Raw genomic sequence first — 14,603 nt, forward strand, 5'->3', positions numbered from 1 at the left:
AAGTAAATCATTCTATGATCACCAGATTTGTGAATAAGGGTATTAGGAAATATTTCATGAATCTTTTGCAGATGAAAGGGTGTTTGTGTTTATTTCAGATGCTGCTCCTTATATGTTCAAAGCAGGAAAAGCCCACTGAGTATTTTATCCCAATTTAATTCATATGAGATGTTTTGCTCATGGAGTACATCGCCCTGCTGAAGTACGTTCCATGTTTGTGAATGTAAATAAACTGATCTCATACACAAAGAAAGGGTTTCTAAAGGCTCCTGCTCACATCAAGACCTACAAAGAGGAACTACCAAATGTGCCTTTACCTCCCAAACCACTGGTAACTCGTTGGGGTACGTGGGTTGAAGCTGTGGTGTTTTGCAATGAACATTTTGAGGCCATTAGAGGGGTACTAAATGAATTCGATAGTGCAGAGGCTTAGGCAGTTTGCCAATGCAACGAAGTGTTTAACGATTCCGGTATTAAGAGACACTGGTGTGATTAGCACTCGTTTTTCCCATATACTTGCAAGTATTAAAAAGCCTGGAATTCAGGTTTGGCACTAAATGACTATTCAGTTAATAGATCAAATTATTCTAGTGAACTACTCATAAGCTGGAGGTATTCCCAATAAAACTTAAAAGAAAAGTCTGAAAACATTAAAGGCTCAAAATCATGAAAAGTTCAATTTTTACTTTTTTGCGTTTTCTGAATCTGCAGACTATTACCTTTTAATAGATATATAATTTATTCAATTCCGAAGACTACAACTATTTTTAAATTTTTTTTTAAAATGTGTTCTACATGGGCGTGACCCACTGTGGCGCTGTTAAACTGCTGTCAAATGGTGTTATTATTAACGTCCGTGTTCATCAGGTACATTTTAGTGATGTGAGATGCAATAATGGAGGTGATAAAACCTATTTTCAGAGACTTAGCAGCACCTGAACTGTTGAAAAAGTGTATTCACGGAAAAACTCAAAACCCCAATGAAAGTGTAAATAGTGTTATATGGTCGAGAATCCCCAAGACTGTATTTGTTGGAATAGAAACACTTCACTTTGGTGTGTATGATGCTGTTGCGACTTTCAATGATGGCAACATTGTAAGGTGCAAGGTATTTAGAAATATGGGAATGAAGATAGGTTCTAACATGGTACGAGCGATGCTTGCTTTAGACAAGGAACGCCTTCGGGCTGCAGACAGGGCTGTAAAGAGTCTAGAAATACAAGCAAGAGTAAACAGGAGGAGGAACAAGAGGAAGCTGGAGGAGGAGTTTGCAGAGGATGAAGATAATCCATCCTATGGACCTGGAATGCACTAAAAAGTTAATCCAATCTTTGTCGCTCGATTCCCAAAACTTTTATTTTCTCATACTAATTACATGTTTTCTAAGATCTTCCAAACATATTTGTTTCAAACTTTCAGTAAATGTTACACAGTACCTTCTGCATAATTTAACACAGCCTTTTTCCAAAAAACTGTATATTTTTGAATATATAAATAAAAAATTGCAAAAAATGTTGTGAATTTTCATTACAATTGAAAAAAAATCATCTTTAATAACTGAACTAAAATTTTGTAAAATCCCTGTGTTAAGTTGTAGCCCATATTCCAATAAATAATCTGTAAAAAGTTCAACTTCCTACCGCAAATACTTTGTAAGGAAAGATGTAATTTATAAGCGTTATTTTAACATTGCAAGTATAGGGCATTCCGGAGCCCCTTAAACAATAACCCAGGCTTTGAACCCTTGTGCCAATTGATAGTTTTATTAATGGGATGGGTGTACTTTTACCAAAAATAATAACTGCCAACATAGCACCCAAATTCAAATACTGCCCAGCTACCACAGTTGATGTAGAATGGTCCTTTTCTGCTTATAAAAATGATTTGAGTGATCAAGGACAAAATCTTACTAATGAACATTTGGAACAGTACTCGGTCATTTATGTTTAAAATATTGGGAAAACGTACAATGAATTGTAAATGATGCTTTGGTCAGGTAGTATTAATTAATAGTTAATGCTGTTCAAAAAAATTCATGAGTGTATATTGTTTTTTAAATAAAATATTATGGAGCTTTTGAACATGTCCCTCTGCAAGCGATACACAAAGTTGGTTCTGTACATATTGATTGTTTCATTGCGACTCCCTCACATCGCATCTGCTTGTTACCAACAACAATACCAAAGAAGGAAAACTACTTTAACCATGGTATGCGTCACCAGTTTCCAAATTTTTAGAAAATAATCCCAGAAAGGCCCCCTTCCTAACCTGTACCAGAAGTGTTCAGAAAATGATACCACCGTTCAAAATGTACTGATTTTTCACGTGGCCGGCACTCTTCCTCGTAATTGATATGCACAGGTTCGACTGAGATATAATGTACACAGTAACTACCATGTTTTTTTTTAATATTTGATCTTGCATATTTTGACACTTTTCATGCATTTTTAAGCATTTTTCATGGCTATTTTAAGTTTTTATGATGCATATAATCTGGTCTCTAGTGATATACAGAAGGTGGAAACACAAGAGGGTGAATTCTGTAATAGTACCACCTGCAATCCGAGGATACGTAAGTGTCCATAGTGCTACTTAACCTACACCATCACAGCAGAATGTCGGCTATCAAGTATAATTCTTGATAGTATCTCTGTATCAAATGCCCCCTTCCACTTGTTGCCGAGTTTTAAGCTTGTATGCTTATTAAACCTGTTGAGTACTTTTCCTAGTCTTCTTGTGGATTAAATTCCAGTAATCATGCATGGGCCAGAACTTCTGCCTTGCTGCCTTTCAAACAAGGTTCCCCTCCTCCAGTTTGTAGAGCAACATTATTCAAACAGGATGAACCATGGACACGTTTTCATCACTCTATGGACATCTGAGGAGGAGGACGAGGATGAGATTAGTGTTTAGCATTGCGTTAACACCAAGGACATTAGAGATGAAGCACAAGGTCGGATTAGGGAAGGATGGGGAAGAAATCGGCTGTGCCCTTTCATAGGAACCATGCTAGCATTTGTCTGTATCAATTTAGGGAAATCATGGAAAACCTAAATCAGGATGGCCGAACCCGGGTTTGAACCATCAGCCTCCTGAATGAGAGTCCAGTGTGATAACCACTGTGCCCTTTGCTCGGTCTTACACCAAACATATTACATTCTGAACAGTCGTGGCCTCAAGAGTTCACAGAATTTAAAATATCCATATACATGATATTTTAGAATGAAGTACTCACTAGCACAGTAGTCCATGCTAAATGTAGACAGGCAAAATTCAGTAAGTGCTATATGAAAGTGGATGAAAGTACTGTCAGTTTTCTGATACACTGGTTATATAACCACAGGTGTCATGGGGAAAGGACATCTGCAAAAATGTCAACAGTGTGCGCGCACATGCAATTACCCAGAAATGCAAGCCTATGTAACGATTGGTCACGTTTATGCTTATATGTAGCAATTTCTGCAGGCAAATTAATGCATAATATTCACAAGTCAATGATTTAACTAGTGGACTGAGATTCACTTTTAACTTACTGAGTAATTAATGGAAAATTAATGATTTGTGAAGAAAACTGTATTTCTTGGATAATACATAGTTTGTACAATCTGTGGCTTTAACACACACACACACACACACACACACACACACACACACACACACAAATATTACATGATGTACAGGTATATGACACATGCGTCTGTAACAACAGGAATGTACAACACAGACTGGGAAACAATATATTACATCACAATAAAATTTTCTGCAGTCAAATTTTTGCTACGTAAACCACTATCCTATATGTACAAAATTTGGGGTCACAATGAATATTTAATACAATAATTAGTATTTTTTAACAATGTCAGTTTTACATACTGTGCTTAAAAACATGTCTTCTATGGTATAAATCAATATTTATTAATACTGAACACATGCCAAAATATGTACATGGAAGTTCTTCTAATTTAAAACACTGAAATAGCTCCTCTAAATGACAGTGTACGATTATTACTGAAGGCAAAAAAATACAAACCCTACAACATTTGAAGAATTTATATTCTTTCAATTTTAATACTTTTATACAATCATTATCCAGTACACACTATACTTCCACCAAAACATTATTACACCTATTGCCCTTATATACCCCAGCCCATAATACTTTACTGTGAAAGGATGTGGGAAACAATACGACAACTCTATTTACAAATTCATGGTGTACTTTATGCACGCTTTATTAATGCATAATTTAATGAGTTACCAAATAAAAAGAGTGACACACGCAACGAAGAATCAGGTTTTGTTTTTACACACTAAGTGAAGACATATCACTGGTCTTCAGCACATAACTTTTAAATATATTACAGTAGTGGAAATTGTCTCAGAATATTGGAATGTAGTTATCAATTTTTGCCCTGTGTTTCTGGGCAACACATTCTGCAATCCATACAATGTTACGACATTCCTGTTCCTTCAGTTTCAAGTACGAATAGAACACACCAAAGTGGAACTGTTGTAAAAATGCATTCACATTCAATCGTACCTGAAAAGAGAAATGTGTAGGATTCAGATAATGTTGGAGAGCTTCCTTCATTCTTAGTCCAAGTTCTCTTACTACATAATAATTTCAAGACCTACTTGTGTGTCTAGTAACTTACCACTTGATGTGATGCATTCACTATTAAAAAGAAACTGAAATGAAAGAAGGCAACACCCTATCAGTGGATTACTTATGGGTGTCATGTTGACACTGAGATATCATAAGCTCATTAAGATCTTCTGGCATAATTGCATCACAACACTCAGGAATGCACACCTATACATATGCTGAGTGAGAGAGAGAGAGAGAGAGAGAGAGAGAGAGAGAGAGAGAGAGAGAGAGATTGCAGAAGTGGAATAAAATTTATAATTTACAGGAATAAGTACATCTATATTCTGCAAGATAGCTTATGAAACATCTGCCACTGGATTTAGTTGAGCATATCCACAATGCTTTCCCATTTATCGAAACAACCTGTCATGAAGTGCACTGCTCTTTCTGGATCTCCTCTATTTCTTCTGTCATTCCTCTCTGGTACAGGTCTCAGACTGACAAGCAATATTCAAGTATAAGTCACCCAAGTGTCTTGTAAGCCACCTCCTTCAAGGGTGGATTACACTTCCCAAAGATTTGTGCAATGTATTTTAGTCTTGCATTTGCCTTTCTTGCTATTTATTTTGTGTGCTCAAGTCACCTTAAATCTCTCCATATACTTAGTTCCAGATGTTTAATAGGGTTGACTGCTTCCAGAGGTTGACTAGCAGTTGAGTAGCCATACAGTAATGGGGAAACAGGAGGCTGTAAATGACTTGGGTAGTAAAACAGCTGTTTAAATACTGATGATGTGGTGTGCACAATGTTCAAAAACTGGTGCCATTGTTTGCAGGTGGCAATTTGTGTGAGTTGGGAGCAGGTTAGTTGTCACTGTTACACAGAACACTGCTCAGTAATTATAGCACTGCTGTTAGATGACATGGCTGCTTTCATACATGTTCCTACCTTTAACTGTACACGAAATGGCTGTGAAAAGTGTTTAATAGGAGGTGCGGATCAGTTGGTTTATGGGACAGGTATAGCACATGGATCATCCGCAGGTGAAGGGGGCTGTAGGGCACCAGATTGCAACACAATATGATGTTACATAGGTTGTGCAGGCAATAGAACATTCTGGAGGCCCACAATAGAGTTTTGGTCAGGATAACACCCACTTCCAGGTGTGATAAGTGGTAGCAGAGTTTCCTGCTCAAGTCTTGCATGATAAGGGAATTACTGGTCAGTGGTTTATTCACAGCCAAGGTAGGATTCCTGGTGTCATGTGAAATATGTTTCTGGATTACATGGTCAGAATATTTTCACTCTGCAAAGGCTCTGGGAAATTATGAGCATCTTTGAATAACTATTGCTTCCCTTCGTCCAAGGATTCCAAGACTGGACAGGGTAACATCTACCCATGCAGGCATAAGACAAGTAGCTTAAGACAGCTTCTTTGGTTGATGTCCAGAATGCTCTTTCAGCTTTTGCAGACCAAATGTTTATCTCACAAATATTGCATGCAAGTTATTGTTCCTGGTTATCATGCAAAAATAACAGATACAGTTTAAAGCTAGACCAATGCTTGAATGGTATAATTGTAATGCCAGAGTGGGGAACCTTAAGAATTAAAAGAGAGTAACATCTCTGGGAAAAATTGGAATGGGGTAGCGGGTGGGGGGTCCACTGGAAGGAATATAAAGACTAGGCAAGATTTTACAAAGAATACGTAGGAGCAGAGTTTGGCTACGGAAAATGCAAGTTTCTTCAACTTGTGGGTTTATAATGAATGAAAGTTTCGTGGTGAAGCTGGTCAGAGACAAAATGTCGTAAAAATAATTAAAAATGAAAAACACTGAATTAACTTTGCAATTGTTGTCCCAAACGACAAAAGGATGTCAAACAGTTAATAAAATGAAGGGAGCACAATGCAAATCAATGAATTAGTTTTGCCTTTATATTACAAAAGAAATGACATATTATTATTACCACTACAAAGTGTGTCTGCTTGCGAGTTGCCTCTGTCATTTGTTTTTTGTCGCAGCAAAACTATCCACTGTCAATATCTGTCAGAAGTTAACGTCTGTCTACAGGGAATGCTGTATGAGCATTCAAATGGGGATAAGACCTGGGTCCATGGCTCGAACCTCGGCACAAAATGTCAGAGCATGGTGTGGAAGAAACCTGACAAAAGTGCTCAAAAAAAAAAAAAAAAAAAAAAAAAAAAAAAAAAAAAAAAAAAAAAAAAAAAAAAAAAAAAAAAGGCAAAGCTGCCATAATGTATGAATTTTTACCCAAAAGCTATGTAGTGATTGGGATGAAACCCATTATTTTTATATTATCTGGCAGACTTATGCACAAAATTAGATTACATTAAGAATTGCCCATACAATCTTTGTTTTGAAATATACTTTTAACATACACTGATGAGTCATACACTGAAAGAAAGGATTGGAAAAATATAAGTTGGTCAATTACAAAAACAGGTCTGTGTGCCAGTATACATAATAATATATCAATAAAAATTACCACTTTTTGAAGATATAATGTAATTGGATGGATCCAATAAAACATGTATCACTTCCTCCTCTTCTTCTAACCTATTAGGTGCCAGCTCAGGTGGTAAAAAGAAACATGTCCTTGCCATAATTTAACACACAACCAGTTACAAAGCACATTCAGGGACTACCAATGCAGCCTTCTTAGATCTATACATGTCCAATATTAGATGTGCACAGCTGCACTAAAATTTATAAAAAAACTATTGTCTAAATCTTATAAACACAGTACACTTCGCATTCCTGTAAAATATAAATAATTCTGTACCCTTTATCATCAAGTGCCACAACATTCTGCTTGAAACGGATCACAAATGGCCTTATTGTTTCAAGACGGCACATTAAATTTCACTCTACTGCTACACAAACTACATATGGAATGTCACTGGTTGTGGGTCACACAACAAGGAAAGAGAGAACACTAGGCTGCAATTGGTAGCTCATAAGCTTAATTTAGAAGACGAATATGAAGAGATGGATTAGTGTTTAATGTTCCTTGTAATGTAACATATTATTATTATTATTATTATTATTATTATTATTATTCTTATTCTTTCTTTCTTTTCTCAGACATTATTATTATTATTATTTTCTTATCTTTTCTTTTCTCTCTCGTTCTTTTCTTTATATATATGCCAATTGTTCATAAAAGGTGTAATAGAAACTGATCGAGCTAGTAAAGTTTATTTGTACATTCACGATGACCATAGCCGACTGTTCATCATTCCGAGATGTGCTGAGAATCCTGCATCAAGAGGATTGAAGTAGACAAGAATAATTTACGTGAGCAGAAGATGGGCGATCCGGAACCAGTATTGTCATACCAATCTCAATGCACAATGGTGGTAACAGAAAAAGAAGTACGTAAATTTAAATGCTGAATATATGTATTGAATATTAAGGGTCTGTTGATACTAATGTCAGTTAAAGTTCACTCAGGATATGCGTACCTTCCAATTTCTTTCAAAATTTCCCTTTTAATTACTTAAGCAGCAGTTTTTAATCAGTTTCCAACATATATCACATTTTAGTCCCCCCGCCACTATTGATCCTTCAATGAACAGTTTGTAATAGCTAGGCAGGAACAAGGATGTGGCATGAAAATGGGCCTGGTTTCTTCAAAGCATCCATAAAGACATTTGCCTTAATTACTTATGGAGAATAAAGAAAACCTTCATCTACATGATCACACAGAAATCTGAACATGCTCCTCCTCAACTGAAGTCAGTTATCTCGTCCACTAGACTAGCCAATTGGAGTCAGGCTAGTTTCAGAGCCATATTTCCACAGCTGAAGTGCTTTTAAGATATCCCTATCCCACAATGCATTCAAATCCTTAAGGTACAATATCCATGTAAGTTATTTATCAGATGTGAGGCCAAGAATCATATAGCATTTTTAAACAGGGTTTTATGGGCAAAATGCTCATTGAGAGCAGATGAAGTAAAAAATGTCAACTTTAAAATAATGACATGGTTGATAAGAAAAAAAGAAGAAACTGGACTGAAGATGCTGCTACTAACCCAACTATATCAAAACTAACAAGTAATTGCTGCAAGGAGAAAGAACTATAAATTACAAAATTATCCATAAACAATATCAAGACACTTTACAGCAGGTACTATGGAGGACTTACCGTTAACTGGATCTCTGCGAGGCAAAATTCTTTTATTTAAGTTTAAGTATCTAAGTATATCAGAAGTATATAAGAAGAGAAGGCGTTTTCAACATTGGAAGAAGAATGCAGAAACTTAACATGTGGAGCTGTACAAGGATATGATGCCTTCAAGTGCTATCATAGACCAATTCTGGATTTAAAAAAAATTACAACTGCATAATAGAGAGTGATGTCCTACTATCTACAGGAAGTTCACGTTTTCATGGTTGGAAAAATGCCTTCTGAACCTCTAATGGAAGAGGAAAGTAGTTTCGTGGATACCAGGAATCACATAAGACTCTCTCATACTAATGAGACCAACACTCCCTTAGCATTTGTTCTCCGGTGCACTAATATACTGTTTTGCATTCAAAGACATCCAGGTACAGTTTGCTGGACCTCAGACTCTGCAGACAACAGATTCAATATAAGACATGAGCATTCCCCATTTCATTGTTGTTCAGAACCAAAGTTCCAATTCTAAATTGCAACAGTCTCTGACAGCAGTAGAAAACTGGATCCTGGTTGTCAGTGGCCATTGTCAGAGTGTAGTACACCATCACTATGTAGGCTCTAACTCCAATTGTTGTCAACCTTCTCTAGGGAAAAACGTTGTTGGTAATGTGCCATGACGACCATAAACCCTTACGTTGGCATCTCAAATTTGTGGGTTTAGTAGAATGTTCAAACAAACCAAGAAACTTGCCCGACACTCTTCTCCCTATTTTCTATTGCTTGCTGTAGTTTAGGCCTTGTGAGTTCACTGCTGTGAGATACTTTGTGACAGCAAGGCAATGCTCCTTGCTCTGCAAACAACATGCCTTAATTACAAGATTTATCTCAAGTGTACTGTCACGCGTCCAAACAGTGTAAGTAAAAGCTGAGTAGACTGGGAGAAAAATGTGCTGTTAATATACATTTGTACACACATGGAGAACCTGCCATTATGTTTGTAGTAAAAGGGATAGGAGCCACGCTAATTACAGAAACAACAATCACTCTGAAATACATTGTTAGCCCACTTAAAGCCATCATTTATCATTTATGAAGGGTTTAATTTAAATCGCAGGAATACCAGCAGATTTAGAATGTGTCTTATGAAGTCAAGCATATGGCGTTACACTAGTAGCTTCACTTTCTTCATTTATTTGCTTTGTTCACACTAATATCAATGGATACAAAGTGATAGATATTTAGTCTCAGTACTGTGTGAGAGAATCAGATATTTATTGAAGTCAAAGTGTAAAAACCGTAACTGCTCCTGCTCTCTCTCTCTCTCTCTCTCTCTCTCTCTCTCTCTCTCACACACACACACACACACACACACACACACACACTTAAAATGTTCTACTGTACACAAATATGCATGATATTGTGCAGTATATATTCTTACAGTTCATATAACATAGCAGTAGCATTACCTCATGTTCAAAGAATTTGTCCTCCAGTGTTTTTTCTCCTGGGTTGTTCCCTGCACCTTCAAATAAAGCACTGTATTCCTGAAGAAGAAAGAATACAGCTAATTTCAATATTATAAAAATTATCAGTTCTTTTGTTACTACCCTAAGTAACAGTGCACAGAGCTCAATTAACAGAAAAAGTTAAAAGTATACCTTAGAATCATTTTATATGGTGTTCATAAATGTGTCCATCTATCTTTGTTATTATATGTTAGATTGCATAAGGCCATTTTTTTCATAGTGTTTCCTCCTCCTCCAAAGTTTGAAGAATGGTTCCAATTTTCACCTCAAATTCACTCACTTTAACTTCTCACTCTATTTCTAGGAGCAATAATTTCTGATGTTATTAGCTTCTTTTTTCCTTTGTCAGCACACTTTTTTTTAATTCTAGAAAGAGGCACACTTGTGTGGTTGAATAAGAACTCACCCCAATGGAATCAGATGCTAAATAACAAGACAGGAACTACAGGAATAATCAATTGATCTGACAGTCAGTTCTTCCATCCTCTGAAAACCTTTTTATAGCACAGACCAAAAAACCATTCAGGACTGCAATGCTTTAAGGTAGCTTATTATACTATTATTTCCTTTGACAACATTATACTGTCCTGTAAGTGATTTAACTATTTTCATAAGCTTTTTGTTACCACTTACAACTGTACCCCACATATAGAGAGAAGGAAAAGAACACACACAAACATCTGAATAGTCTACTGTGAAATGTATGGGGCATAATTAGGTTTCTAGGGAAATAGTCACACTATAAAAACAAGGGCAATGTAAAATTTGTCAGGCTGACGGCAAGTAATTGTTCTGCGATCAAAATTGTGCCTTTTTTAAAACTGGTTTCCTTTTATGTCAATAAATGAGACCAATGTTTTTACAATGGTTCGATTCCACCCATGAAGAGTTAATCAAAGACAAGAATCTCTGCCACATCCCAGAACGGAGTCACCACATTTCCAGCAGAGGAAATCTGATATATACCTCTCTCTCTCTCTCTCTCTCTCTCTCTACCTACCTACCTACCTATCTATCTATCTCTTTTCTGCAACTCAATCAGCTTTCACAGCCATTTTGTTACTGGTATAAAGTGGTGGAACCACTTATCATTAACAAATTGCTAAACAAATCAGCTGTATCGATCAAATGATTCAATAACAGTGCCACACTCGCCTTCTTTGAAACTTTCTCATATGTACTTCTGATGTAAATATGTTCTGCACTCTTTCTTTTGATAAGCCCATGGCTTGAAATGTCTAACTAAAATCTGTGAAATACCATTTTGTGCACTTCCTCCATGTTTTCATCTGTGGTTGCTTTCTTGGGATACTGTTCTTGCGTATTCAAGAGTACAATCATACTTTTCAAAACAGTTGAAATAAATTTGCGTGACCTACAAAACTTAATCAACTATGAATGAATATTTACAGACAATAAACCAAAATAAATAATTTTATAATTGGATGGTGTTTCTTGTTTATGAATGAATAGTAGTAGCAGAGGGGGTTGCCAGAGAAAGATGAAGACTACGAAGCAGACTGTCCAACCTCTGGGATAAAGAATTTAAGACAGTTGCAAATTTCAACTGGCAGAAAACAGAGAGGCATGGAAACATCTACTGAAATTTTATTTGTTAGTTCAAGATTAAAGAGGCTTCACCTATTTTTTTTAAGGCTAAACTAGCTGAACAACAAAATGAAAATAAATAAATAAATAAAAAATAAAAAGTAAACCATATGAATGAAATACACACAATATGAAAACTTTAAAAAGCCATATAAATAATATATTCAACAGAGAAACTTAACACCTTATTTGCACTTTGTACGACATATGTCAATGTAACAAAAATGTGTCATTAATACCAATGCCATCTCTGTAGTAACAGCTAAGAACTTTTCACATTTTCCTTGTACTAACTGAAAACATTAACAAGCTTACAAAAGCCACAATTCACTCCACATGAAGTAGTCCTACAGTGACAACCTGAAGCAATAAGTAGGACTACCATTTCAATTCGGATGCAGCAATCCTTGTAAGTTTTAGAGTTTCCCAAAAAGTTCATTACCACCTGCTGTTATTACTTTGACATAATACAGCCAGACCAAATTCATTTCCTAGAATTTCATTGTTGCCAAGACTTTGCAGTCAGATTGAAAGTAACGGCAGGAGGGAAGACTTTCTCCTTATAGAAGACATTTCCCAAAATGCTGTTTTCAAGATAGATCACTCACTTTCCTTAGCTCTCTTTCTTTTTTAGCCCATTAAGCCTGTGGCTATAATCACTGATCAGTGCAAAATTTTATCTACTGTAATTTATAATTAGGGTGAGAATTTAGAATCTACGGCTCACTTATGTAAATATCTTTTGTGTTTCTTTATTCTGGACAGTATTGCATGAGAGTTTGTGTAATGTTGTTTATCTTGCTAACATGTTTAATAAATCTTACAGTTTCAATCAGGCCCCCACAGCAGATTACTTTGCTAACAATCTCACTAAACCATCCTTAAAAGCTCTAAAATATTTTAATCTTTGTTATTACTACTGATAACATTTGAAACGTTCAGACCAAAGATTTTCTTGAGTATGATACTTACAGCATAGTATTCAGCTACAGCTTTTACTTGTTCATAGTCATCTGCACGTGCCAAAGCAGCTAGACCGTCAGGATGTAGCTTCCCACAACGAGGATACAGTTTGGCACGATCATCCTTTGTTAATTCAGTGCCAAATGAATTTATTGTTATAATAATTGCTCGTCTATCTGCTTCAAACTGCAAGTCATACATCACAACATAATTTATATTGAAAGCCATCATAAATTCATAAGTAATAATTTCAGAATATTTAAAATAAGGATTCAAAATATAAAAAAATAGTAACAATTTCAATGAAATCATAAAAAAACTTGTATCTAGTATAGTACATGGTGCTCCTATTTATGTTTAGAAAGTCTGATATTGCAAAACTTGCTGCATTCAAGTGCTGTAAAAATTTGTAAACTGGCACTTTCCAGCTACTAGTGCAAAAGTAGCCTTACAGTACCTCTGGAATTGGTACGAAAACATATCAGTTAACTCATGATTTTGCTATCACAGCAACAGATATTTTACAGATCACTGGGATTCATGAATGTTGATGCCGCTGTTGAGGAATTAGCAAAAATATGAATTACTGGAAATATGGAGCACTTCACTTCACTCGAGTATTTACTGGATGGAAATGGAAATGAAGTCCCATGCTTCCTTACAGAGTGTAGGAAAATGATGCGAGGAATGATGCGACTGGATAAAACTTCCATTCTAAAAATGGTGAATGTCCTGGAGAAATCGGTGATGAAGAAACAAATGAACAACTGAGTGAAAATGTGTAGAAACTCACAGCAGATCACTACATACTGGTTGTGTGTGTATGCATATTTGTAAAACAACAGGTACCATAAGAAAAAAAAAACAGCAACACCCTTTTGAAATGCCTAGGTTACATAAACTCTTTAGCAGTTGGAATAGAGCATGCTTGTTCTTGCACAAAAACCATCTTCCTCATTAATTGTCTTCATGTAATGCAGAGGACGTGGTTGGTTGATATGGGGGACAAATAGCGAACACTGGGACAGTAGGAAGAGTAAAGAACAGGAGGAAGGGAACGGTGGGAGCAGAGATGCCCCAGAAACACTACACAAGTTGGGTCACCAGCACAGCCACTGACTCTTCCAGATTCCCATACCATACCATAACAATGACAACAGGGACAACACCAGGGGAAGCAGACACAAGAAAAAGGGAAATAAAATGATACAGAAGACAAGACAAAACTTAAGGAGAAAGGGGGGGGGGGGGGTACCTGGCCAGTGTATAGGCAACGCCAAGGCCTCCATAACCAATACCAACACTAACCAAGGGATACCAATTCCTGAAGGAAATTCAGAATACTTAAACCTGGGAGGATAAACCATTTTCCTGTAGAAAACCGAGGACAGACATAACCAAGCGAGGGTCATCTGCTAACACCTGGTTCCAGGAAGGTGGGAGGGTATATCCAGTGCGAGGGGCCGAAAGGCAAGGGCAGGCCAGCAAAATACAAATCACCATGAGGGAGGGGGGGGGGGCTCTTCGTGGAGTAAAAAACCGTGGGTCAACCTAGTATGGCCGATACGAAGATGGCAGAGGATGGTAGATTACTGCTGGGAGAGGAAGAGGGAAGAATGCCACATGGCAGTCTCGTTTATTGCATGTAGTTTACTAGAGAGGCGGTATTCCCCCCCCCCTCCCCTCTCCCCTCCCAACTAGAGGGATCACGGAGAACAAGGGTGTAGGTGGCTACCCCCCTAGCCAGATGATCAGCCAGTTCATTATTT

At 36.7% G+C, this 14,603-nt stretch overlaps 1 protein-coding gene across 1 annotated transcript in view; it reads right to left on the reverse strand.

Moving 5' to 3' along the window:
• Positions 1-3,557: 3,557 nt before the first annotated feature.
• LOC126191433 (V-type proton ATPase subunit d) overlaps positions 3,558-14,603 on the reverse strand; it is a 50,854-nt gene continuing 39,808 nt past the window's right edge. The window contains exons 5-7 of the mRNA XM_049932309.1: positions 12,844-13,020; positions 10,204-10,281; positions 3,558-4,540 (exon numbers count right to left, since the gene is read on the reverse strand). Coding sequence (XP_049788266.1) covers positions 4,379-4,540; positions 10,204-10,281; positions 12,844-13,020 — 417 coding nt within the window. The 3' untranslated portion in view covers positions 3,558-4,378. The remainder of the gene's footprint in view (positions 4,541-10,203; positions 10,282-12,843; positions 13,021-14,603) is intronic.

Source organism: Schistocerca cancellata, chromosome 6 (assembly GCF_023864275.1).
Source record: "Schistocerca cancellata isolate TAMUIC-IGC-003103 chromosome 6, iqSchCanc2.1, whole genome shotgun sequence".
In the NCBI taxonomy this organism is placed as follows: Eukaryota; Metazoa; Arthropoda; class Insecta; order Orthoptera; family Acrididae; genus Schistocerca; species Schistocerca cancellata.